The sequence below is a fragment of the Theobroma umbraticum genome, unplaced genomic scaffold, assembly GCF_002168275.2.
Source record: "Theobroma umbraticum cultivar Fairchild unplaced genomic scaffold, ASM216827v3 scaffold_95.0, whole genome shotgun sequence".
Taxonomy (NCBI): Eukaryota; Viridiplantae; Streptophyta; class Magnoliopsida; order Malvales; family Malvaceae; genus Theobroma; species Theobroma umbraticum.
The window spans coordinates 4,394,715-4,421,664 of record NW_018397257.1 but is presented as its reverse complement, the minus strand read 5'-3'; the positions used below and the strand labels follow the sequence as shown (position 1 = coordinate 4,421,664).

General features: G+C 30.2%; 1 protein-coding gene across 1 annotated transcript; it reads left to right on the top strand.

The window, feature by feature from the left end:
* The first annotated feature begins 13,843 nt into the window (after positions 1-13,843).
* UCNL (AGC (cAMP-dependent, cGMP-dependent and protein kinase C) kinase family protein) lies at positions 13,844-15,397 on the top strand. The gene has a single exon (XM_021422768.2). It carries the CDS (start codon positions 13,962-13,964, stop codon positions 15,219-15,221), a length of 1,260 nt encoding a protein of 419 aa, XP_021278443.1. The 5' UTR covers positions 13,844-13,961; the 3' UTR covers positions 15,222-15,397.
* The last annotated feature ends 11,553 nt before the right edge of the window (positions 15,398-26,950 follow it).

The following is a 26,950-nucleotide window of genomic DNA, read 5'->3' as shown; positions in this document are numbered from 1 at the left end:
ATTTTAAGTCAAGTATCATTCCAAAAAGAGATATTTCTACCATCACCTGCAACTTAACACTCGCCAACAAAAGACCTTCACTTTTAAGATGGCACAAACCCCACCCACCAATTTTTCATAATTTGGTATCCTGTCATTACTACTCATAAATAACTTGTAAAGGGATTTAGTTGAGTAAATACCACTAACGAAACCTATTAAAACTAGTTTATCTTGAAGGTCACAGTCAAAGAAAATGTTCTTTAAAACATCAAACAAATTGTGCTCATTCATCAAGTTCTCAATCAAACATCTTTCCTCAAGTTTAGGTACACATTATTTTCCCACCTACCAGACTCATTCAGCATAACCAACTTGTTAATGGCAAGGGCATTAATTCTTGGGAACACATACCAAAGGATAATGCCTTCGATCCTTTCATCTTACTAAAAATATATGTTTTTCCGTATTACCAATAGAAAAACCAACTCTTGATGCCATAATATCATAATATATACCATTTGGGGCAAGAGGGCTTATCACATTTTTTCCATAATGTGGACATTCTCTTATTACTTTGATGTGCAAATACCATTTTACCCTTTTTATTTTTGTGTAAACAGTGGCAAGTATTGCTACTTGAGGGTAGAAGAATTGATATTTTTCTTTCTAAATTTCAAGTGTCAATACCTTTGAATAAGTATCTATCCATACTTGTTTTTCATAATCCTTTTTCAAAGCTTTTTGGGCAGCAAGTATCGATACCTCATTTATGAGTATCAATACTTCTCCTCCATAATATAAAAATCCACTTGATAACATGTCCATTTTGACTTCTCTTTCCCTACCACTTACCAAATTTATTTAGTAACTTAAAACACAAGATTTTTTAAAGGTATAAGCTCAAGACATGGTTTTAAAACAAGAAATTTTACAAGCTCACCGAAAGTTTTACCAGTCTATCTAATAAGGAAAAGTTGGAGTTTCACACACACACACATCAATACACGTGTACTTAGCAATTTGATTTTAACACGTGAGTACACGTGGCCTAATTATATTAGTCAGATGCCACATAATAAGTTAGGTTAATGATGTTAGAGTTTGATTTAACATTTGAAAGTTTATTATACATATTATACATTTTTTTAGCTACCTATGTGTACATTTCATTATAGTTTGAATTCTAAATGTGTAATTAACTCAAAATTAGAGTATGCTCATCCCTCAAGTGACCTTCATATCAATCTAAACACATCAATTCTGAAGGGACCTAACCATTACTCACCTCTAATTGGCTAATGCATAAAATAATAATCTTTGATTAATCGCATCTTCACATTTCTTCCCTGATGATATAATGCCATGCTCAAAAATGGAAAAAGAAAATGAATATTAAAGAATGAAATTAAAACTACAAAAAGAATTAAAAAGGACAAACAGAACAGAAAAACTGTCAGCTTGTTGTTGGCGCATTTGGATTGACCCAAAGAAGTCGGGTTCGAATCCAAAGTGTCTGTAAGGGCCGACTGATGCAAGGGCCCAAGAGGCAGCTACATACCCAAACTCCCCATCTGATTCTTAGCACTAGAATTAGACGCAACTTGTGATATAATTTCAGTATCGAGAGAAGAGGATATTAAATTTTTGGGTTTTTAGTGCTTGTATTTTATTTAGAAGAATTTATTCTTTATGTGATCAATTCAAAGAATCTCAGCTTTTCTTTCTCCATTTCTTTTTCCCTTTTTGGGGGGGAGATGTATTTGATCAGGAAATCAAATTGTGAAGCTAATTTGCATGTATAAATAGTGGTTTGGTCCTCTTTTAAGATGCCATTTGGTTACGCACCATCCAAATCAAATCTACTTTTTTCTCTTTACAAGATTAATGAATTAAAGGTAAGAGATTCCAGATCCAATCATATTTGTTATTCGACTTTAAATAAATATATATATTTAATTTCTAGCAAAAAAAATAACAAACATTTTGAAATTTAACATGCATGCCAGAGCTAAGATAAGATATAAACAAGAAATTAAAGCAAAATGACTTTACTATCTTTTGTACATACATATTTGTCTTTGGAAAGTTTCAAGTATATAAGAATACAGAATTTAAACTTGAAATATTTTTCTAACGTATTAAATTCTATTCTCACCAAAAGGAATGAATCTCTACTCACCACAAATATTTTTCTAAATCCATATCTCTTAATCCTAATTTCCAAATCTAAGAAATGACACCCTTTGGATTGAAAAGAAGGATTTGAAGTTGAACTCCTCCATATTAAATTATTAAAGCAATAATCTATAATGTAATTAAATAGTCATTAGCTGCACCAAAATAATCAGAATGCTTTATTTTTTTCAATTGACAAAGATGGAAATATATAATCCGTAATTTTTTAGGATAATTTAGATACCATCATAATGAAGAACATATACACACATGTTGTCATTATATTATCACAACAATTCATTTGCAATCTTTACATTCCCTTAGAAATCATATTGTACTTGAATTCTTTCATGTCATCAAACTCCACAACAATCATTATAATAATTAAATACCAATAAAAGAAAAGGAAAAGATAAAAACAAAAAGGAATAAAAAGAGAAATTTTTACATTCCTTTTCTCTTTGTGTGGTGAGGGGGTGGTAACATATATAAAGTTATTTTTCTCCTCCATTATGAAGATGCCGAAGGCAATTGCATACAACTGGAGAAAAGAATCAATTACACCAAAATAACTGTATGATAATTAGTGGGCATTGATCAAGCTGGGGGCCTCCACTATATCCAATGATCATATCAATCAGATGGTTGTAAGTGATTCAAAAAATTGGATGGAGGCCAAAATTAAAGGGGAGTTTTGCAAATGTGTGGCGGGTCCCTTTTTGAGCTCAACAAAAGTAATGTACATGCGTGTAGCCCACTTTAACCATCATTGAAGGGAGCCTCTCTCGAAGTAATCCAACCAAGTTATTATACATTAATAATTTTTCCTTATGATGGATCCATAAATCTTCAATATTTTCTTCACTACCAAACAATAGCTGAAGCTTTCATACGTGTGTGCATACGTATGCTGATCTTTGATCAAAAGCAACTAGTCTTCTTTTTAAGTTACCATCTTTTTCACTTGATTTATATAATATAATTATTTCAGTTTACAAGGGACACAAATATATATATATATATATATATATATATATATATAATATAATATATATAGGATACGTTGTCTAACTCAACCTTATGTTTGTTATCAAAATGATCAATATCATGAACAATAAAAGAGTATAGTTGCGGTAAATATTATGGGGTAGCAAACAACCAATTGGCCTAATTCTAACTAAATTAATTGGGATTTAAATATTTCATCTGTAAGTGTGTTGCACTTGCACTTTGGTAACTAATATAAACTCAAGATAAACTAAATAAAAGACTGATCATAATAATAATAATATAGTATATGTTTATGTTGAAGTGTTTCCCTTGAGATGATCCTCAAAGGTTTTCAAATTGAATAAGAAAGGGGTTGCTTTTGTGTGGTGAAATCATGGCCGACAAGAGCATCATCAAAATATATATAGCTTTTTCTTTAAAGTACAGATGTTCCTAACTTTGACATGGGTGGAGGGAATATAATTAGTTGTTTTCCTTTTGCTTTTTCTTTGAGCTTAGGTGGAAGCTTACAATTTCTCCCTCCAAATGATGGTAGACAGGAACACATCGTATGAAACTTCAAAAGAAATATATATATTAGGGTTTGTGAAAGAGAAATGAAAATAAAAATTGTTGGTGGGGTTATAGTGTCCAACATTAGGCTGAAAAGATAGCCAAAAAGAAAACAGTAGAAAAGATTTTATGTATCCTAAAGTTGGATAATATGGGGTTTGTAGGTTTGTGGATCCTTTTCCAAAGAATTGCTTCTATATGCCACAAGATGCCAACATCTAAAACCATGACATAACTTTCTTTCTCTCTCTTTTTCTTATAGCTTTATTTGCTAGCTAACACCATTGGCTAACCACAGCCAGTGTAAAGATGCTAGAGCATGGGTGCAATGCCCTTGACATCCCCAACAGCACCACATGCAAGTTTGGGTGGCTTCCTACTAAGCCAAATATATATATATATATATATATATATATATATATATATATATATATACATATACATAAAAGGCTAATAAACTGTTGAGAAATGAGGAAGGAATGGTTTAGCTATTCCTCCTACTAAACGTGTCATTACAAACAATCAGTTTTATGTAATTGTATAATATTACAACTAAAGTGATAAAATAGTAATAAAATAAATTTTACTTAATTAAATTTAAAATATTTAAAATATATAAATGTAATAAAAGTCTCTTCATATATTAGCTATTAATTTTCAATTAGATTGATATCTATATTAAAATTTAATATGATATCTGACCCATAGTAAAAGAGTCTTTAAATTTAATAGGAGGAAATGAATTTTATTGATCGTTTAGTGGGTGGCCTACTAAGAAAAACCAGAGAAAGGGAATTTGAAGACCTATCCCATCTTAATTACCAAATGATCAGATGGTGTATAGATAATAATTATGTAATCACGTTAATTATGATAATCTACCATCTGTTAACAAAATTATGATATAATATATATAAGCCAAAAAAAAAGAAAAATTAATTTGAAGAAGGGTAATATGTATATGCACCCCATTACCATTATTATTGTTATTATTATCATTAAAAATTTATTAAAATAATTATTTTATTCTTAAATAATTTTTTATTTAATTAAAAAATTAACTAATTTTTATTTAATTGCTTGTTAACATTGAAGTTTTTATTAAATTAAAACTTTCGTAGCTAATAATTTTTTGATTCAATTAAATATTTACAAATTTTTGTCTATTATTCTTTTATTAACATTGAATTCTTTCTTAAAGTAAACAGTTCTTAATAAAATTTGAATTTAAGTATATCAAAAACTGTATATTTAAAGAAAAGCACAAAGCAATATAGCGTAAAGACACCATTGATCACTTGTTATTAGTTATTGCCTTTCTTTTTTCTAGATATTGGTTATTGATTTTGATATATATTGTTAGTAACAAGATTAATGCAACCAAAATACCAAAAAGAAATATCAAGACAATCAAGTCTTGATATCGAAAAACTTTTGAAAATGGAATCCAAATTTTTTATCACAGATGGACAAGAAATAAGAATATAAAAGACAAATTAATATTGATTGCATTAAAAATCAACACATTTGAAGAATTCAGTTTTTTTTTTTGGTTTGTAAAACAAAAACTTATAAAATAAAGTCATAAAATTATAAATAAATATTTTTGTGAAATTTTTTTTGAGACATCTAATTTAAAAATAATTGGCAATAGGTGAAGAGTACTCTCTTTCATATTTAAATCTAGGATACTTTTTTTGGATAGTTCATTTTGACAAAAATGAATATATTTGAAAGTGAAGAATGAAAAAAAATGAAGAGGATATCAAGCCTTATTTTTTTATAGATAATACCCTTAAATCAAAATATATGATAAATACTTTGCAGTAGTAAGACTTATATGACTCATGTTAGATGATTGATTATTCATCAAATAAAGAAATTAAATCATTCTAATTAAAAAACAAATCATATTTTAGAAATACATTTCACTACCACTTTTGAAGTCTAAAAGAATTTTAAGAACCAAGTTCATTTTCCAAATATTTGTCTAAGGAATGTTGTATCTTATTAATTTTAAAATTCTTATGTTTCATTCTTCTACAAACAATAATAATAATCAGTCAAAATTGATTGAGTATTATTGTTTATTATTGTTGTTTATTATTATTATGTACCTAAAGAATCTAATAAGCTACATTAAGCCTTATGGCTTTTAATATCAATAAGAGCATGCCTTGCAAAAAAAAAATGATTTAGTAAACTTATTTCACTCATTAAAAACATTACATAAAAGCATAATTTGATTTAAAATGAGATATACCTTTAAGTCCAAATGTATCACACATACTATACTATAATGATAATGATATGACTTAATGTTTAGAACAATACACATTAAATGACTTAATCTTCATACAAAATCTGAATTTGTTTTTACTAGAAAGAAAGATTTTATAATAAAAATATCTTTCAAAAAGATAGAATAATTAAAAAAAGTTTAGTACATAAGTTTTCTAATAGTTTAAAAAAATAATACAAAGAGCAAAAGAATATGGATTTGTGTTTTAATGGTTAAATTTTGTTAAAATGTTTGGAAATCAACTTGAGAAAAAATTTTCATTTTCCTTGGCTCTTTTCTCTTTATTTTAATTATATTTGAATCGATAATGTTAGTAAGTTTTTCTTTTTATTTTCAAATAATAAGTAAATATCATATTTTATTATTTATTATATGGTAAATTATACTTATAACACCTTATTCTATTTCAGAGAGGGATGGGTGACGTCGTTAATTCTATCCAAAATAATAACAAAAATTCAAAAACACTCTTATGTAAGATATTTTTATAAGTTATAAGTAGAATTATTATATTTAATTGATTTTTAAAGGGTTAAGATTCGGTATTTAAAAGTTATTTAATAAATTACTTACAAATGCACAAATAAAGTTGATTGATTATTACATTAAAACAATAACTTACGTCGCAATTAATTGTGCTTGAATATGTAACACTAAGTTGAAATGAATTTTATTCTTTTCTATTTTTTAATTTATTCATAACTTTTTCCTAGAATGTGATTATAAATTAATCTTTCTTAAATGATAATCATAGGTTAAAAAGTTAAGTTTCAACCATTATAACTTTCAATTGACAGTGTCTTTTAATTAATGATTAAATTTTAACTTATATCATTTTTTAAATATTAATTAATTAACTGAACAATTATATATTAGTTACTAAAAGTGTATATGTAAAAATTCTTGTGTGTTTTCCTTTCCTCTTTTATGATCTCAAATTACATTTATTAAACTTTAATTGATTATAGGATATTGTTTTCCATAAAGCAAATTTTATGTTAGATATTGGATTTAGTTAATTTTAGCGTTTTGCATGAAAATCCTTTATATATATATATATATTTATATATACACATGTTTTATGGCCCTATACTTTAAATTTGATTGATTGAGAATTGATTAAATTATGATGCACAAACTTATCAGTTTTATGATTCTAATTATAAAAATCATCCAATTGCACATAGAGAAAACTAGGGTCTGTGTGCGTGTAAGGGCTAACAACTTGAGCGCTCTATACTATAGAGTTATAGGGGAAAAAGCACAAAAAAACAAGCTAGGGTAAAAATAGTAGCTAGGGAATAGCTAGGCATGCAGCATGCTTTTCAACAAAGCTAACAGACAAGAACGTTCTTATCTCTTCCTTTGGCTTTTCCTCATCCCCCTCCGCCTTTATCTTTGTGAAACATTTTTTCCTTCTTCCCATCACATTGATTGGGGAAGAAACAATGTCCAGGGGTCGTCATATTCCCAGTAGAGTGCGTCTCTAGTTGATCACCACTCACCAATTTTCCTTTCTTAAAAACCTAGAACGTGCCTTTCAAAAAAAAAAAAAAAACACGTAGGTATCGCAATATAACAACATTTAGATCTCATATGTATTTTTTTAGATATATTTATTAAATATTCCCATATTTCATGTCACTTTTGATCATATAATTTCTTTCAATCATGAGAAACCTCTTATAAGTAAATTTCAAATATCTACATTATCTTGCAATTTAACTAAAACACAATTAGTTATTGAATTTGAACGGGCCGGAGCCTCCTCCAGGATTCACGACCCCTTCTAAAATTTTTAAAATTTTTTTTATATTATACAAAATTTATAAAATTTTTAATATATTTTCTTAATAGTCCTCTTAAAATAATTTTTTATTTAATAATTAATACAAATAAAAAATAACAAAAAATAATCACACATGCTTCACTCAATTTTAAATTTTTTATTTTCTTAGTTCAATTTATGTGATTATTTTTAATTTTATTTATTTATTTATTTATATTTTATTTACTCATATATTTTAAGTTTTTATAGATTTTCTTTTTTAAATTTCTATAAATCATCAACCATATTTTTCTTCATATGTTTTTTGTTATGTCATAAGTGGGTTCTATCTTACTTGCCATGTTCTTTTTTTTTTAAAATGTGAATTTTATATTTTATAATTTTAATATTTACAAATTAATAAATTCTTATGTAGTTCTCAAATATAAATTGTAGTATTGTATTATTGTTTAAAATTTCATCAATATATCATTTTTTTGTTAATCTTGATTATGTAGGAAAAAATTATCTTGAGTGTATCTTTTTTATATGCTTTACGTTTTATATTTAATTGAAAAAAATTATCTTGAATACATAATTTTTAAATAATTTTAATTATATAAAAAAATTATTAATCATGTATGTCGTATTTAACTATATATATTTTGTACATTATAATTTTATATTTAATACTATAAATTTAAATAAAAATAAAATAAAAATACTAAATGTTGATTGTATTAATTTTTTTTTTAAAGTTTGATTAAAGTTTGAGTAAATTAAAAATAATTGACAAATTCTTTAAAAAATATATACAAATTTTTCAAATGATTCTCATATACTTATGCCACCAACTCTTAATGCCTCCACTCTTGAACCAAAGCAACGTTAATCAAAACGTCCAAGATTCAATCCTAAAGAAATTAATATTTTTCTGTACATAATTAACGGTTGATGAATTTAAATTCAAGAAACATGGTTGAGCACAATTTTCCTAAAATACTATTATAAATATTTCTTTACTTGATTTTCATGTTATATAAAATTATTTTTGTTATCAATTTTTTAACTATTCGTTAAATTTAACATATTAGTTTTTAAAATTTTTAACTCTTATTCTTCTGTTTTCAACTTGCTAACAAAAGTAGGATAGCTTCATCCCTAAATTTGACCATAAGGTCAAATGATAAAATCTTTATATAATAATTCATAAAATTAACTTTTTGTAGTTTTCGACATTAATAATATCAATCCAATCATTAATAATGTGAAAATTTTTCTTTATCTATACCAATATAATATTTAATTGTATTGATATGAAAATAAATATGATAACGTGATATTGAATCTGATGGCGTGATATTGAATTTGATGATATGGTATCCAAGAACAATATGATAATTATATTCTTGAACAATAATCATTATATCATTTTTGGATAACACATCATCAAATTCAATGCCACGTTAATACAAGCAAATACCATATCGACATAAACAATAAAATATACTTCATATTATTAATAATTATATTGATATTATTAATTTTTAAAAGTATAGAAACTCAAATTTTACAAATTATTATACAATAATTAAATCCACTACTTTGACATACTACATCGACTAATTGCATAACTTTACTTAAATTATGTAATCTTCGGAATATTCAAACAACCTACCACTAATATTCATGTTGTAGGATGAAACCTCGCACACGGATGATTTTACAACACAGAACGTTGGGACATGCATTGATAAGATTTTTCAAGAAAAAATCAGATACAATTTTTGTTTTGGAAAAGTAAAAGTCAGATACAATTTATTTATGTTTTTAGGGTTTAGGGAGATAGAAAAAATAAAATATTATAATGTAAATGTAACAAAAATCAAATTTGAAGGCTAAAATGATGGAAAGGAAATTTGCAGTTTGACATATCATAAATAAATAGACCCACTGTCTGAATGGCTCTTGATAATTGAGGTTGCCATTTGAGTCAATCGACAAGAGATGCAATTTGTTGGACCACAGGTTTTTACTCTATGCTAGTGAATTGTAGCAATCAAACACTCAATGCATCATGTGATTGAGCAAATCTTAGTTTTTCTTGTCATTTTCAAATGTATATATTGTCATCTATATATGTTGTTGGACCTAAATAACTAAAGGGCCGAAAAATGTCTGACATCTTCGTAATATATATATATATATATATATATATATATTGATTTTGGCACGTGTGAAAGCTCATTAAACTCACAAAAAAGATAGCTCTTATTCATCTTATAAATGCCATCCTTCTCTTTCTAAGATTCTATAAGATTTGAAAATTGAAAACTCACAACCAATTCTAACAATTACCCCGATATCTTGAGACATTTCCCTCTTTTTTTGAATCAAAAATAAAATCTATTAATATCAATAAACAGGTACAATCATTGTAATCTCATAAACTTGAGATAATTAGACATGAAAATAGAATAGACAACATCGATCTCCAAAAAAAAAAAAAGCTCTTTGCTCCCCATTATCACTAAGAAACAAAGCCATCGAAAAGAAGACAGATTTTGTTAATTATAAAGTTATGGAACTTTCTATCGCAGCTTTTCTTATTTGAAGTATTTTGGTGAAGGGATAACATTAATTGGGACATTTTTTTGGTGAAGAGCCTCCCCACCATGTTGCCCAAAATTGGAGATCCAATCTCAAATTTGAGCAATATAAAAGACATTAATTAGGATAACCCGCAAAGGAATTAAGAAAGAAAAATCATAAATTAAAGTCCTTTATGTTTTTTCGTTTGGGTTGCCTGGATGGAGAGAAACAATTAGAAGATGAGTTGAAGCATCAATGTATTTTCGTTTGTATAGAATTTGGTAGGTGATGCTACAAAGGGTGGGTTTGATCCACCAGTACCACCTAACAGGCTGAATCAGAATCACTAAAAATGTTTTAAAAAACAAAAGGGATTTCATGATCTAATACCCAAAGAGATTTGTAACAAACTTCACCTTACAAATACCAAACTTTGGTGACAGTTTAATTCCCACTTTGTAGTCATAATTATGTCAGGCAATAGATCTGCAAAGCAAATTTGTATTTTAAATTCATGTATTAAAAAAGCCATAATCATTCTGCCTGCAACACATGTCAGGACGATAAATGCTGTATTTAATACTTTTTCAAAGAAGAATGATCAAACAAATCAGGACCTGATTTGGATTGCTCTTCTTTCTCCAACGCCTCTCTTTTCTCTCCTGTCAAAAGGCTCAAAAATTCTTACAACCTTCATCTTAAACGATCTCAATTTTTTTTTTTTCAGATTTTTGGTAAAATGATTGTAAGTTAAATAGGTTATCTGACACTTTAAGCAAGAGTATAGAAATCAAATCCATTAATCTACAGTTCCACCTAAATTTTCAAGGCATTATGCCATTATTATACTCTTGTATAATGCCTCAATAATCAACATTTCAAAGGTGCTTGTTTGACACTTTTATATCTATGCAATTTTATACAAATTACAAACATTTAAACTATAGCATTATATTTGAAGCCATCCACGTTACTTTTTCCCAACGACCAAAACTTTATAGAATTTTTTCTTTTGTTAGTTTGTTCTAAGCTTTGATGAATTTAGAAACTAATTAAATATGTTGGGTAGACCCTTATATCATGGGTCTTCATTGACATTAAAAAATAATTTCTCTATCATATATATATATATATATATATATATAAAGATTTGAGATAAAAGGCGAATCCAACTTTTTAAATAACAAGATATATGTATATACATTGGCTGTTCTTAACAGTTCCTAACAAATTAATCATTTATATTGAAAATCTTAATTTAAGGTTTGCCTGGATTCCATTAATACTCTCATATACTATGCTCTCTTATCATTTGTCACAAAATACAAAACATAGAGGAATCAACTGAAGGTCTTAATCATTATTATATACAAGTATTCTAATTTAATTTATCCCCTTTATTTCTTGCGCTCGAATTGTTCTTACCCCGTCCATATATAGAGAGAGGTGACTGAAGGCGACAGTTGATGGCCCTCATTCTTTTTAATCAAACCCCTTACTCTGACATTTTGGCCATAAAGAAATATTAACCAAGTACGACAGGAGACACATCCCCAAAATTTTGTGACCTCTTCTAAGCTTAATTGATCAAATTTCAATTTTATATTGTTTTAACAAAGTGCAACACACATGCTAGCTTCAATAATTGAAAGGGTATCTTTAAAAAAAAATAAAAATACTTAACACAATTAGATTATTTGACTTTAAAAAAACTACTAGATAAAGTGAAACCTATCTTCAAAACTTAATGTTATTGTATCTAATAAACGGTTGGTTCAATTAATAAGCTCATAAATTTTGAAAATATATAATTTTAAATATGAATTTTAAGAGTAAATCTTTGTTTTTTATTAATTTGGAATGCTGGAATCTTATAAGATGTAATACATTTTACCGTAATTTAATAACCTAAATAATCTATTTATCTGACGTTTTATATTTAAAAAATTAATATTGTGATAGAAAAATAGATAGGGATTTGGAAGGTGACAACATTCCAACAGCATAACCTAAATTCATCAAGGTGCACGATCATATTTTGCCCTTAGATTATGGGCAGTCCCCATGTGAAAATCGTACAGAACCAATCCATTTTTGTCTTTCGCTTGGCTCCATGCATCTTTTCTTTACTCCAAACACGTGTGCCCGCTTTTTCTTTGCTAATTTGCTTTCTATTTACAAGAAAAAATAAATAAAAAAAACGGCTATCCACTTTAACCAACTCATTACACTTAAGACCTCCTTCCATTTGGGTGCCAATTACAATTTTTTTTTTGAGAAAAATTATTCTACTCTCATAATTAAAATAATAATGGTGGCTACCGCAATGCACGATGGCATAAAGCACACTCGTGAAGGACATTAGGTCCTTTTAAAAGTCACTATTGCGGGGATATATGTTGTCTCCGGGGCAATACTTGCTAAGGCATATATATATATATATATATGAGATACAGTGCAATTCTATAAATTCCTTTGTGAATTTAAAAAATAACACCATTACTGTAGAGAATATATAATACTTTCTTTGTTTCCTCTTGTTTGTTTTAGTGTATTTTATATTAAATTTTTTTAAAAAAATTATGCATAATGCATACTTGAAAAAAATCTTTGAATTATTTTAAAATTTTAAATAATTCTTTATCTTTTTATTAGATTCAATCAAGTTCTTATATTATATTTTTTATTTTAGATCAAATAGTTTTTTAAGATAAATAATTGACTAATTGTTATTAATTTAAATATCACTTATCATTTTATATTTATATTAACTTTACATTCATGTAAAGAGTAAAAAATACCACATGTTATTATGCCACTTCAACATGTCGTATTATAATTTAATATGACATGTTAATATGTAGTGTTAATATCACGTGACACAAAATGATAAGTGGTATTTTGATTAATAATAATTAATTAATTATTAATCATAAATTTATTAGATTCAAAATAAAAATAAAAAAATAAAAATTTATTTACATTTATTTAGATAATTAAAGAGTTTTTAAAATAATACGTCAAAATTCTCTTTAATTTATTCTAATAAATTGTTATATATATATATATATATATAGATACTATGTTTTCTAAAGAATTGAACATGACGAGAATTTGCTATTAATAAAAAATAAAAAAGGTGATAAAGTGAGTTTAATGAGAATGTTAGGTCTAAGCGTCACAATAATATAATAGATAAAAATGCAAATGCGATGTACTGAAAATATGGAGCAACTTGATGTAATGAGTCAAAACTTTGGGTTTGCTTTTTGAGAAAAAGTTGTGATTTTCTTGTTTTGGGTAAACAAGGCGAAATGAAGAGAGGTTTGAATGGGATGGAGTATTTCAATCCACCCCACGTAGGAGCCAAAACCCCTGTACCACTCCACACACACCGAGAGAACCTCACCTCAACCCCCAACCCCAAAAGAAATATAGATAGACTACTACAAACCAAAAACAAACTATATAAACCAAACCCCAACCATCAAAACCATCTTTCTCTCCCCCAACATTCTCGTTCTTTTTCTTCTTCTCTCTTCTTTCTTCTCTTTCTCTCTCCCCCCCTCTCTCTCTCACATGGAGAATCCTTCATTTTCACCACCATTTCCGCCTGAGTTAGATTTAGACAACCTCAAAGCTATCAAAATCCTTGGCAAAGGAGCCATGGGAACTGTCTTTCTCGTCCACGACACAGTCGCCGACCCTACCGCTCGTTTCCCTTTTGCCCTCAAGGTCATCCAAAGATCCAAACATGACGCTGATCGTCGAGCCCGTTGGGAAATTGAGGTTTTGACCAGGCTTTCTACTCCCGACCCAGCTCTTCACCACCCATTTCTTCCTCGTCTTTTAGGTAGTCTCGAAACCCCCGAGTTCCTTGCTTGGGCTATCCCTTACTGCCCTGGCTCCGACCTCAACGTCCTCCGTTACCGTCAAAATGATCGCGTCTTCTCCGCTGCTGTTATCCGGTTTTACTTGGCTGAGATCCTCTGCGCTCTCGAGCACCTGCATTCCCTGGGTATCGTTTACCGAGATCTCAAGCCTGAAAATATCCTCATTCAACAGTCAGGTCACGCAACTTTAACGGATTTCGACCTTTCACGCAACTTAAAAAGGAGGCAACTATCAGATATTTTAACTGACGAGACCAAGGATCAGAATTCTTTGTCTGAAATTCCGGTCCGACGTAAATATCGACGAAACTTTATTCGTTGGATCCCCGTTGTACCTGATAACAAGTATAACAAAGCTTTGAAGAAAGCGAAATCGGCCCGAGTCAGCCCAGTGAGTCGACGGAAGCTGAGTTTCTCAAACGGGGAACGTTCCAACTCGTTCGTGGGCACCGAGGAATACGTGTCACCTGAAGTAGTACGTGGAGATGGACATGAATTCGCCGTCGATTGGTGGGCTCTCGGAATTCTAACCTACGAGATGCTCTACGGGACGACACCCTTCAAAGGGAGGAATCGGAAAGAGACGTTTCGAAACGTTTTGGCCAAAAAGCCGGAGTTCATGGGACAACGAAACGCTTTGACGGATTTGATCGGACGGTTACTACAAAAGGATCCGATGAAGAGACTCGGGTATCACAGAGGAGCACGCGAGATCAAGGAGCACGCGTTCTTTAAAGGGGTCAGGTGGGACCTCTTAAGTGAAGTGTTACGACCGCCATTTATTCCGTCAAGAGACGACTGCGACTTGACGGAGAAAGTAACGCCCGGACAAATGGACATAAGGGAATATTTCCAGAGTTTGAAGGCTCCATCGTCTATGCCACCGTCACCGTTACCGTCACCTTCATCGGATCATAGACGGAATGTTTCTTTCACGGAGTACTAACGCACGTGTGAGAGTTTGGATGCACGTGTAAGGTTCAGTTAGATAAAACTCTTTTCTTTCTTTTTAGTTTTCATTCTGTAGTGTACATAAAATAACACTAGAAACCTGAAAATGGCGGAGATCAGTGGTATAAAGCCATTATAAATTGCAGTATTATACAATTGTTTATAAGGTTATTATACCTTTTTGATGAGTAATTTTTTTATTTACTACCTTTTTATACGAGACGTTCATAGCGCGTGTATGGACGCTCCGCCGTGAGGATTGCTTCGGAAAGAAAAGAAAAGGCCTTTTCTTGGCAGGAAAGAAATTGTTGCATTTCTTAGTAATAATTCTACGAAGAATCTTACAGGGAAATTAAGGCTATTTTATTCTTGTATGGAAATAATTACATAAGGACAGTAGTTAATGTGGGGATGAAACAAGGTACGATAATTCACGGTCAAGGAAAATGAGGAATTAATTTGAAAATGGGAAAAAGGTGTTAGCGTGAAGCTTTCAAGATGTAGGGATTAGTGGGCTCAAGTGGTTAAATCGAAATCATTTGTGTTACCTAAAGATAATAATGGTAATACTGTTGCTTCCGTGAAGAGTGGTAATTCATGGGATCCACTGTTCTCTATATAATTACCACGGAAAGCTACCGCCTTCCGTCCTTCCTTCCGTCCTTCTCCCTTAGCACGTGCTCATCCTCCTGGCTTTTGCTTTTTTTCCTATGAAGTTTCTCATCAATATAAAAATTAATTCAATTAACGCTGTTGATTTTATGGTATTTGGAAGAAAGAGCTGACTCCATCGATATATATATATATATATATATAATTCCATAACATTATATCTTGGTGTAAGAGGCATTTCTTAGGGTTAAAGTATTTGAACAGAGAAAGAATTCTTCCAAGTAATATATTGTTAAAGGGCAACAGGAGGAGGAAGTTACTTGGAAGATTACCTTTCAATTTTAACGTAGTTGTGCGTAATTTATTTATTTACAAATATCAATAAACACAAAAGGAAAAAAAAATAAGAAAGAAGAAAAGGTAGCTGTCATATGATAACGAGACAAAATGTTCGAAAATTACGAATACCATTTTCTTAAATTTCATCTTTGGCCTCCAATAGGTTTATGAACAATAATTAAACCTCTCCCGCCAAAAAGGTTAATAATAATAAAAAGTTTTATCATCATGATTTAAGGGGATACAATGTTAGTTGTGATCTTCCAAGGTCTTACGTACTAATGCAGATACAATTGAAAGAAACGGTGGGAAATGATAAGTGACAGGAGGACGCTGAAAATGTAAAAAAACAAAAAATAAAAAAAATAGTAGTATGATGAAAGACAGCCTCCGGTTAATTTAGGTAACCTTGATATCATCGACATTTTAGTTGGAGTTGGAGCTGGACCTAAATAGAAAGAAAAAATTGTAAGGTTGCAATAATTTTGCTCTTCAACCAGGAGGGCAATAATCCATGTGCATAGTAATGTACCAACTTTGAGTGAGGACTGTACAGCAAAGTGGATAAAAAGCATGTAACTTTTTTAAAGATAAAATATATAGTGTTTTCACACCCATATATCTCGAGGGTGACTAGGCTGCTTCAATATCCTAAGTTAATTTTTTTATGTGATATTAATTACTAATTAACCTTAAGATGGACATAATAAACTAAATGGTGTTTTGATATCATACCTTCACTTTAGCAATGTAGAATAGAATTCAATATATATGTGAGCTTGCTTTCTCGTTTTAACTCATTGTCATCATTGAGTTGAATCAGCCAAAAATGCACGAAGAGGTAAAGTTGGAATTGGTTTGTTATTGATGGATCTATATACAATGCTATAGCATCAATCAACAGGTGGGTGGAGCAGCGAAAAATGGAACTTGGTTTCCACAACGCAAATAAATTGGACTACAAATTATTCCAATTGTCGGCTACTGGAAGGCTACTTGTTGGCAATATTTTCCGTGACTGTGACTCAAAAGGAGGCCTCCACACTAAGGAACAAATGGACTTTTTGTCATTTAGCTCATGGCCTTGGGCTCTTTGCAATTTTAATCTCTATGGCCACCCTGCCCCAAGCAATATGGTCTCCCCCGTATGTCTATAAGAGAACAGGGAAAGAAAACAGCTTATAGGGTGGCCCTTACCCTTCCTTCTTAACAAAACAGTAAGGTCCCGCTTCACATTTTCACTTTTTCCTATACCCATCCCCATCACCTTCTCTTCTTGCATGTCAAGGGCTGTGGGCTGTCCCCCTTCTTTTGTTTACAAAATAATAAAGTGAAGGTTGCTCTCTTTAAAATGTGATTAATAGATATTTTAATCTATTAATTAAAAAATTAATATCAGAAGAGATTTTAAACCTGTAAATAATAATTAATCATAAATTTTTCCTTTTTTTTTATTTAGTTTGAAATTCTCCGGTGAAGATAGTACCTCACTATTCCTTTCGATGATATCTCAATCCCGAATCACTATGGAACCTATCAATAGTACCCTTGTACAAAATTAATAGGCATGAGGTCATTCTTAAGTACCTGTTGTACCAACTTTGCAGCACAATGAAAGCCCATGCATTTCTATTAAATTACAGCTCATGCCATTATGAGTGGTTGAAGAGAGGTTTTTTTTTCTTGCTTTTCTTTTCTAATTTGAGAAAGGGCACCAGAACCCTGTTTTATTTTTTAAAATAAGAATCAATTATTGGGTTTGAGTTAAATACCCGGAAATAATATAAAAAATTTCAAATCCGAATAAGAAAAATATATTTGAAAAAGAAAAAAAAAAAGAGACTAAACAGCCACCGTAGCCGCACCAACTCGGCCCACAAACCCAAAACAAAAGAAGCTGTGGGCAGGTGCTATGCTGATTGCATGGCTTCATTTCCATGCATGGATTTTGTCTAAATGCTTTTGAATGTCGTTCCAACCCTGTCCAGCAATCAAAGTGTATATGATTTGTGGTATACAAACCAATTTATGAAGCAAACCATCTAAATAATGAAAATGTGTTTTAAAAACAACATAAATTTGAAGGGCTACAGTTATATTATATGGGTTATTCAAATTATTTCTATATCGCTTCTTCATACTAATTCACGTCACACTCTTGTTTTGACCAAGACACTGCATTGGAACCCTCTGTTTCGATGTTAGGCTGCATCATTTGTCATAGACTTCCAATTGATTGGTCAAGGGAACTCAGGCTTTGGATGAATGAATCTCCAATGCCCTTTTGGGATTTAAGTAACGTGGTTTTCAACTTCAAACTTCAAACTTCAAAGTAACTTTTAAAACTTTAACCTTTTAATGGCTTTGCCTTAATGAGATGTAGACCATAGGCCATAGCTAGTGAGATTAGTTTTCCTTTTCAAAGGTAAAACTTCTACTTTTGTGGTCGGTTCCAAAGGCACGAAAGCCACTTTAAATGTTGAAAATAAGCGTTCGGGGGCCATGGAGTACTTGAGTTGAACGTTTCTCTTTTAAGTTCAACCTCCTCAATTCTTTCAATATGGCATCTTTGTTTAGCTATGTAAGCACCCGATCACAAACCCAAACAGTTCATTCTTTTGGTATTAAAGTGATCCAAACATAATCCAATTGATAAGCATGCATAACTACGTACAACTTCTATACAATAAGCTTTTAATTAGTTTGATCATTCTCAACAACAAAATATAAATATATATAATGTATTTTTATTTAATCCATTTAATTAATATATATGATGCTAATATTATAAAAAACTGAAGTCTTTACAAAATAGATACCTGGTTGTCATCCAATTATAGGGTTCCTGCAAATAGTCAAGCGGAGGTCAGCAGTGGTATTAAGGGTATGACGCGGTCTTTGCCTTGTTCCTGAGTTTACAGGGAACAGAGGGAAATGCAGTGGTCAAGGTCACCGTAATGATTCTTGGGAAGGTAATTAAGTTTACTTTCACAAGGTTAAAGGGCTTTTCTGTGTGTCGGTTAAGGGTAAAACCTTTGATTGCAAATTTGTTGACATGGGACCAGCAGCTTCCGTTGAATACCAGCCCTTTTTGAGCTCCGAAGGACTCTTCTCAAATGCAAGTAGGATCTCTCTTTCAACTTATATCCCAGCAGCTGAATCAAAGTTTCATATTCCAATCCTAAAAAAAGGAGGGCCATTAATTTTTTATGAAATGAGAGACCATCATTTTCTATATATATATATATAAATTAAAAAAAAACAAATAAAACCCCACTTGGATTAATTAGTTTGCATTACACATGCAAACAACTAATTTGCATGTACTAATAAAAATTATAATTAACTAATTTTTAACATGCATGGTGCATCTAGTAGGTATTTAGTTATTCGATCCAAAAAAAAAAAGGTTATGTCTTCTTTAATTAATTCCATGAGTTGGGTTCAAATTCTATTCTTCTAATAATATAAAAAATTAATAAATGAGATTCATATTTAATAAGATTTGAATTTAAGACTATTTCAAGATATCAAGATTTTTTTTTATTGAGATAAAGCCTCATTTACATTAATTTCATATGCCTTAATAATGAAGCAAATTTGAGCAAAATTGCAACAAGTGGCAATAGAGGCTGGATGAGTCGAGTTGAGACACTTGTGTTTTTCGGTTTCCGCGGTTTTTTGTTTGTGTGGATCAAAGCTGGTTGACGGATTGTAAGATTGGGCTGGGCTGGTTTGGGCTGGCAGCACAGCTTTCGCTTCCTATCCCTGAATCCAATCGGGAAACTAAGGCTCAGGAATTCAAATGTTTGGGTTCATTTTCTAGCTAGCCCAAGAGTGAGTAATTGTTCTGACAACGCTCCTAAACCATAGTCTCGAAACGGCAAAACCAATCGCCTATCCTGCATTTGGCTGCCAAATGTGGCAGACACCTCCTCCTCCTTGTCTTTTTATCACAAAAGCTGACTTTGGATGAGGATCACGCCTAATGCCAAACATCATATACATACATCCATGCACATATATATAAATATAGAAATTGTGACTCAAGTTTAGAATATGTCCTAAAACCAAAATAGAAAGTTCTGGCGTTGAACGTGGGTCGTGCGCACCATCCTTCTCGCACTGCTGCCAGGGAGGATGACTTGAAAGGAAATGGCTGTGAAGCATTAATCCACGCTGATGTTTCCTCAAATGGGCCACGTACCTATCTCTGCTGGCCATGCATTTTGTGGATCTGCAAAACTATCATTAATTAATTAACTCATGCTATTTTCTCATCTCCCTTTCCATAAGTTTCTGCTCTTTCCAAGTCTTTTCCAAAAACACAATTGTGCTGCTTTCTATTGTAGCTGCCACTTCTTCAATTTTAAATTAAGTTTTTATCTTTTTATTTTAGGACCTTTCAAAGTTTTAGATATATACATTAAACTCTTGTTCCAGTTTCTATATCCTTTTTTGGTACAAATTAATCTTTCTTTTTTACAATCCAAAATTACTTTCCATTATTATTTTTTCATCTTTTGATACTAAAAGCATCATTATTAAATTATGTAAATTCAAAATTTTAAGAGGGGGGGGTGTATATGTAGAATTTTATTTAATTTTGAATTATACAAAAGGATTGGAATTATTCTCTTGCAACCAAATATAAATATTTTATTTTGTGTGATTGTTATTCACTTATATTTGCTATTTGTTATGAAAAAATATTTTATAAGAACAAATAAAAATAATTTGAAAGAATACTTAAAAAGAAGAAAGAAAGTATTTAGGGGAAAGAAGAAATCTTATTGAAGTGTATATACAAATGAACTAAAAGGGGTCTATTTATAGGTAAATAACCCTTTTATAAGATGAGGATAACACTTAAAAATTAGAAGGATTATATCCTAATCTAATCTGATTTACATCAAATCTAAATATAGATAATATAAATGAATATTTACAAAATATTCATAACACTCCCCTTTGAATATCTATTATATTAAGAATATACTTTATTAAAACCTTACAAGGAAAAAACTTCATGAGAAAAAATCCAAGTGAAGGAAAAAGAGTACATAATCCTTTTCAAGAATACGCTTATAAAATATTACCTCATTAAAAACCTTATCAAGAAAAACCCAATGAGAAAAAACTTGATGAAGGAAAAAAGAGTACAGTGCGTATTTTACTCCCTCTGACAATTGCATTGTTAAGATCTTTAAAATGGCGCATCCCCGATCTTTTATACCAACTTTTCGAATGATGCAGTAGGAAGGGTTTTTGTAAACAAATCTGCTAGATTGTCACTTGAACGAATTTATTGAACACTAATATCACCCTTTTCTTGGAGATCATGAGTGAAAAAGAATTTTGACGAAATATGTTTTGTTCGATCACCTTTAATGTATCCTTTTTTTAACTGTGATATGCAGACAGTATTATCCTCATATAATGTTGTTGAAATTTTTTTCTTGGTTGGCAAACCACACGTTTCATGAATATGTTGAGTTACTGATCTTAACTAGACACATTCACGACTTGCCTCATGAATTGCTAAAATTTCTACATGAGTAGAAGAAGTAGCAACTATAATTTGTTTTATAAAACGCTATGAAATAGCTGTACCTCTATATGTGAATACATACCCTGTCTGGGATCAAGTTTTGTTTGGATCTGATAAATATTCTGCATCAGCATAACCGATTAAATCTGATTTTGATGCATTTGAATAGTATAAGCCCATATCCATTGATCTTCAGAGATATCGAAATATATGTTTAATTCCATTTCAATGTCTTCGAGTTGGAAAAGAACTATATCTTGCTAATAAATTCACAGCAAATGATATATCAGGTCGTATATTGCTAGCAAGATACTTTAGTGCTCCAATTGCACTAAGATATGGTACTTCAGGATCAAGAAGTTCTTCATTATCCTCACGAGGTCGGAAAGGGTCTTTTTTCACATCTATTGATCTTACAACCATTGGTGAACTCAATGGATGTGTTTTGTTCATATAAAATCATTTTAACACCTTTGCTATGTAATTAGATTGATGGACAAAAATTTCATTTGTCAAGTGTTCAATCTGAAGTCCCAAATAAAACTTTGTTTTCCCAAGGTCTTTCATTTCAAATTCTTTCTTTTAAGTAATCCACGACTTTTGATAACTCTTTAGGAGTTCTAATAATGTTTAGATCATCAACATAAATAGTAATTATCATAACTTTAGATCTGAATCTTTTTATAAAAACACATGGGCATATAAAATCATTTTTATAGCTTTCTTTCGACAAATATTCATTAAGGTGATTATACCACATGCATTCAAATTGTTTTAATCCATATAAAGATTTATTTAATTTAATTGAATAAATATATCGAGAATTTAAATTTTGTGCTTCAAGCAACTTAAATCCTTCAAGGATCTTCATATAGATATCATTATTAAGTGAGCCATATAAATAGGCTATAACTACATCCATCAAATGCATTTCAAGTTTTTCATGTATTGCTAGACTAATTAAATATCGAAATGTAATTGCATCTACCACCATCTACCACAGGAGAATATGTCTTTTGATAATCAATACCAGATTTTTGGGTAAAACCTTGTGTGACAATAGTGCTTTATATCTCATCTTTCTCATTTTGTTTTTGCACAAATACTCGTTTATATCTCACTGATTTTACGCCATTTGGTGTACGAATTACAGGTCCAAAAACTTCACGTTTTGCTAGTGAATTTAATTCCACTTTGATTGCGTCTTTCCATATTGGCCAATCATTTATATATCTACATTCTTCAACAGATGTAGGTTGAAGATCCTCATTTTCTTTCATAATGTTGAGAGCTACATTGTATGCAAAAATATCGTCGACATTTATTTCAATTCTGTTCCATCTTTTTCCCGTCATGACATAATTTATTGAGATATCTTCATTTTCACTAATTTCAGGTACTTGATTTCTTCTAAAATTATGTCAGGGGTCTCTTCTGGAGTTTTTGTTTCCTCTTCTTGACCATATTGAATATTTGCTCTTTTTCTTTTTTTAGGATTTTTATCTTTGGAAGCAATTAGTCTTCCATGCTTCTGGCGTGTCTTAGACTCATTAACAATAGTAGATTGTCCTACATTAATTCTGGTTGGAGCATTTGTAGCTGAAATATGAGATTTAGTTACTTGTTTTAGGTCAATAAATGCGTTTGGCAACTGATTTGTTATATTATGCAAATGAATTATCATTTGAACTTCTTGTTCACATTAATTTATGCAAGGATCAAGACTAGATAATGATAATGTATTCCAAGATATTTCCTTTTCTAGCTGCTTATTTTCTCCCTTTAATGTTGGAAAAATTATTTCATCAAAATGACAATCAGCAAACCTTGTAGTGAATAAATCTCCTGTTAAAGTTTCAAGATATTTAATTATATATAGAGATTCATATTCAACATATATTCCTAACCTCTTTTGAGGACCCATCTTTGTGCATTGTGGTAGAACAATTAGAACATATGCCGCACATCTAAAAATTCTTAGATGGAAAATATTTGGTTCTTGACCATAAACTAATTGTATAGGGGACAATTTATGATAACTCGTTAGCCTGATGCATACAAGTGCTGTTGCATGCAAAATGGCATGTCCCCAAGAAGAAATTGAGAGTTTGGATTTCATAAGTAATGGCCTTGCAATCAATTTAAGGCCTTTGATAAATGATTCTGCTAGAGCATTTTGTGTATGAACATGACTAACAGATTGTTCAACATTTATTCCAATTGACATGCAATATTCATTAAAAGCTTGAGACGTAAATTCACCAGCATTGTCAAGATGAATTGTCTTGATTGCATAGTCAGAAAAATGTGCTCGCAAATGAATTATTTGTCCAAATAATCTTGCAAATGTCAAATTACGAGTTGATAATAAGCACACATGTGACTATCTTATTGATGCATCAATTAAAATCATAAAATATCTTAATGGTCCACATGGTAGATGTATGGGTTCACATATATCACCCTGAATACGTTTCAAAAATACAAGGTATTCAATCTCAACTTTAGCTGGTGATGACTTTATAATTAATTTACCTTGAGAGCCAAGCATTAAAATTATGTTATTAATTCGGGATGACCTAACTGATAATGCCAAACATTAAAATTATCAGTAAACTTTTGATTTACTATAACATAAGTTTCAATTATTTTAATTTTTACGTAGTACATTCCAAAGGACAAAGTAGGTAATTTTTTCAATACATACTTTTTACCCGATATAATAGATGTAATATAAAAATATTCAATACCTCTATTATTCGTTGTCTCAATATGATATCCATTCAAACGAATATCTTTAAAACTTAATACGTTTTTTTAAGACTTAGTAAAAAGTAATGCATCTTTTATTATAAACCTTGTTCTTTCGAAGCCTTCAATTAATATTATACTATCAAATATTGTATTGATATTACACTACAAAAAAATAAACTTTTTTCGATGAAATTTTTCGTTGGAAAAAGTTAAAATTCTGTTGAAAATACATATTTCCGATGGATTTTCAACGAAAATTTTTGTAAAAAAATCTATCAATAAAAGCCTCATCGGTAATACTTTTCGTTAGAAATTCGTAAAAAATTTTCAACAAAAAATTTCGTTGAAAAAATACATAAACAGTTAACTGTCATGTAATAATTCTGTTGAAAATTTTTAATGAAAATTTCGTTAGAAATTATTTTGAAACAGAATTTCGTCGAAAATTTCCATTCCAACGAAATTTCCGGTTGCTCCAATTTCCGTTGGATCTTTCCAACCCGAAAATTATGTTATTAATACCTGTTTTATTAGTGATGCTATATATGTCATTAATTTTTATTTATTAGGAAAAAAAAACCGGAGGAAAAAATTCTTGCAAAAAAAGAAAATCACAAAACAAAAAAACCCACATAGTACAACAAAAAAAAATCCTAATTTTCTAACAGCCAAGAACCACACACCAAAAAAAAACAAATAACAAAAAAAGAAACAAAGTGCCGCCGGCGGTGAGGGAGAAAAGAGGAGAGCTGGATTTTGAGTGGCATCGGTGAGGGAGATTGGGAGGAAGGTTCCAGCGTAGATAGAGGGGGAGCTCTTTTGGCTTGGGTACATCGCCGATCGGCGCCAAAGAGGGAGAAAGAGGGAGAAAAGAAAAAAAGGAGAAAAAAGGCGGAAGAAAAAGGGGCCGACGAAAAGGAGGAAAGGCCGACGGCGGAAGAAGAAAGGAGAAGGGAAGAAAAGAAAAAGAGAGAAAAGGAGAAAGAATCGGCGAGGGAAAGAAGAAGGAAGAAAAGAAGAAAAAGAAAGAAAGAAAAAAAGAAAAAGTAGACAGAAGAGAGAGAGGCGTTGGGTAGAGAGAGAAAATGAAGCAGAAAATGAGGGAAAAAAAGTTAATTAAATTTTAAAATTTTTTAAATATATTTTAAATAAAAAATTTAAAAAATAATAATACTTACTAAATTTTAAATTTTAAATTTTTCTTCACGTTCTTACTTTCCAACAGATTTTTAACAAATTTTTTGTTGTTGAAAAATTCGTCGAAAATTTCGTTGGAACGTTTAGAGGCAATAATTTTTTTTTGTGTCAAAAAAATTTTCAACGGAATTTTTTCATTGAAATTGTTCCGTTGAAAATTCGTCACAAAAAATCACATAAAAATTCCGTCGAAATTTCGTTAGAAGTCCGTTAGAAATTTTCAACAAAAATATCCCGTTGGAAATTTTTCATCGAAAAAACATGAATTTCTTGTAGTGTTAGCTTCTTCCATTTTCAAGTGGGAAAAATATTTCTTATCTTTAAATATAGTGTGCGTTGTAGCATTATCTATTAGACAAATATCTTCATCATTGATCTTGGGTCTCACCTGAATATCCATATTTTCTTCAAGAAAATAAAAATTATATATGGTAAGAAATTTACATAAAAAAACATTAAATATAAATTTTGTTATTAAAACACAAAAAAAAATCTTCCTAATAGATATATTAACTTCTTGATAGAATAATACTAAACAGGTCAAGTTCCTAATAAAGTTGTACTAAAACACATCAATAAATAATTTAAGAAATTTCACTATTAGGATTCCCATCGCCAATCAAATGATCAATTCGTCTTTCAGGGTAGGAAAAAAAATCAACAATATCCAAGTGTGTTATATCAACTTGGCTATCATATTCAACAAAATTTGTTTCAATGTTTTTTCCTTTATCTTTTAATGATGCATGATAAAGTTCAACAAGATGTTTAGTGTACGATAAGTACATGGCTAATGGCCTTTCATGCCACATCGATAACAAATATTTTCTATATTCCTTTTATTTTGTCCACCTTTGTCCTTTTCTTGTATCTCTTCACTATTCATCCATTTCTAGTGGGTATTCTTATTATTAGAATAATAGTTTGTGTAACTACCACGATTGCGATAATTATGATGACCTTTTCCACGTCCACGATTATGACCACAATTAGGACCACGACCATGACCAAAATTTCTAAATGATGTTGCATTCACTTCAGGGAATGGAGCAGAACCAGTTGGGCGAGATTTATGATTTTTCATAAGTAGCTCATTATTTTCCTCAGCCACAGGAGACATGAAATCAGTTTAAAGTATTTCTTAAAGCCTTTTTCATGATATTGCTGCTGGAGCACATTTGAGGCGTGAAAAGTAAAGAATTTTTTTCTAACAAATCAGCATCAGTTACTTTTTTTTCACACAATTTTAGTTTGGAACTAATTCTATATAA

Bases quoted from the DNA above. Each gene is read 5' to 3' on its own strand.
- UCNL (XM_021422768.2), top strand. From the start codon at position 13,962: ATGGAGAATCCTTCATTTTCACCACCATTTCCGCCTGAGTTAGATTTA.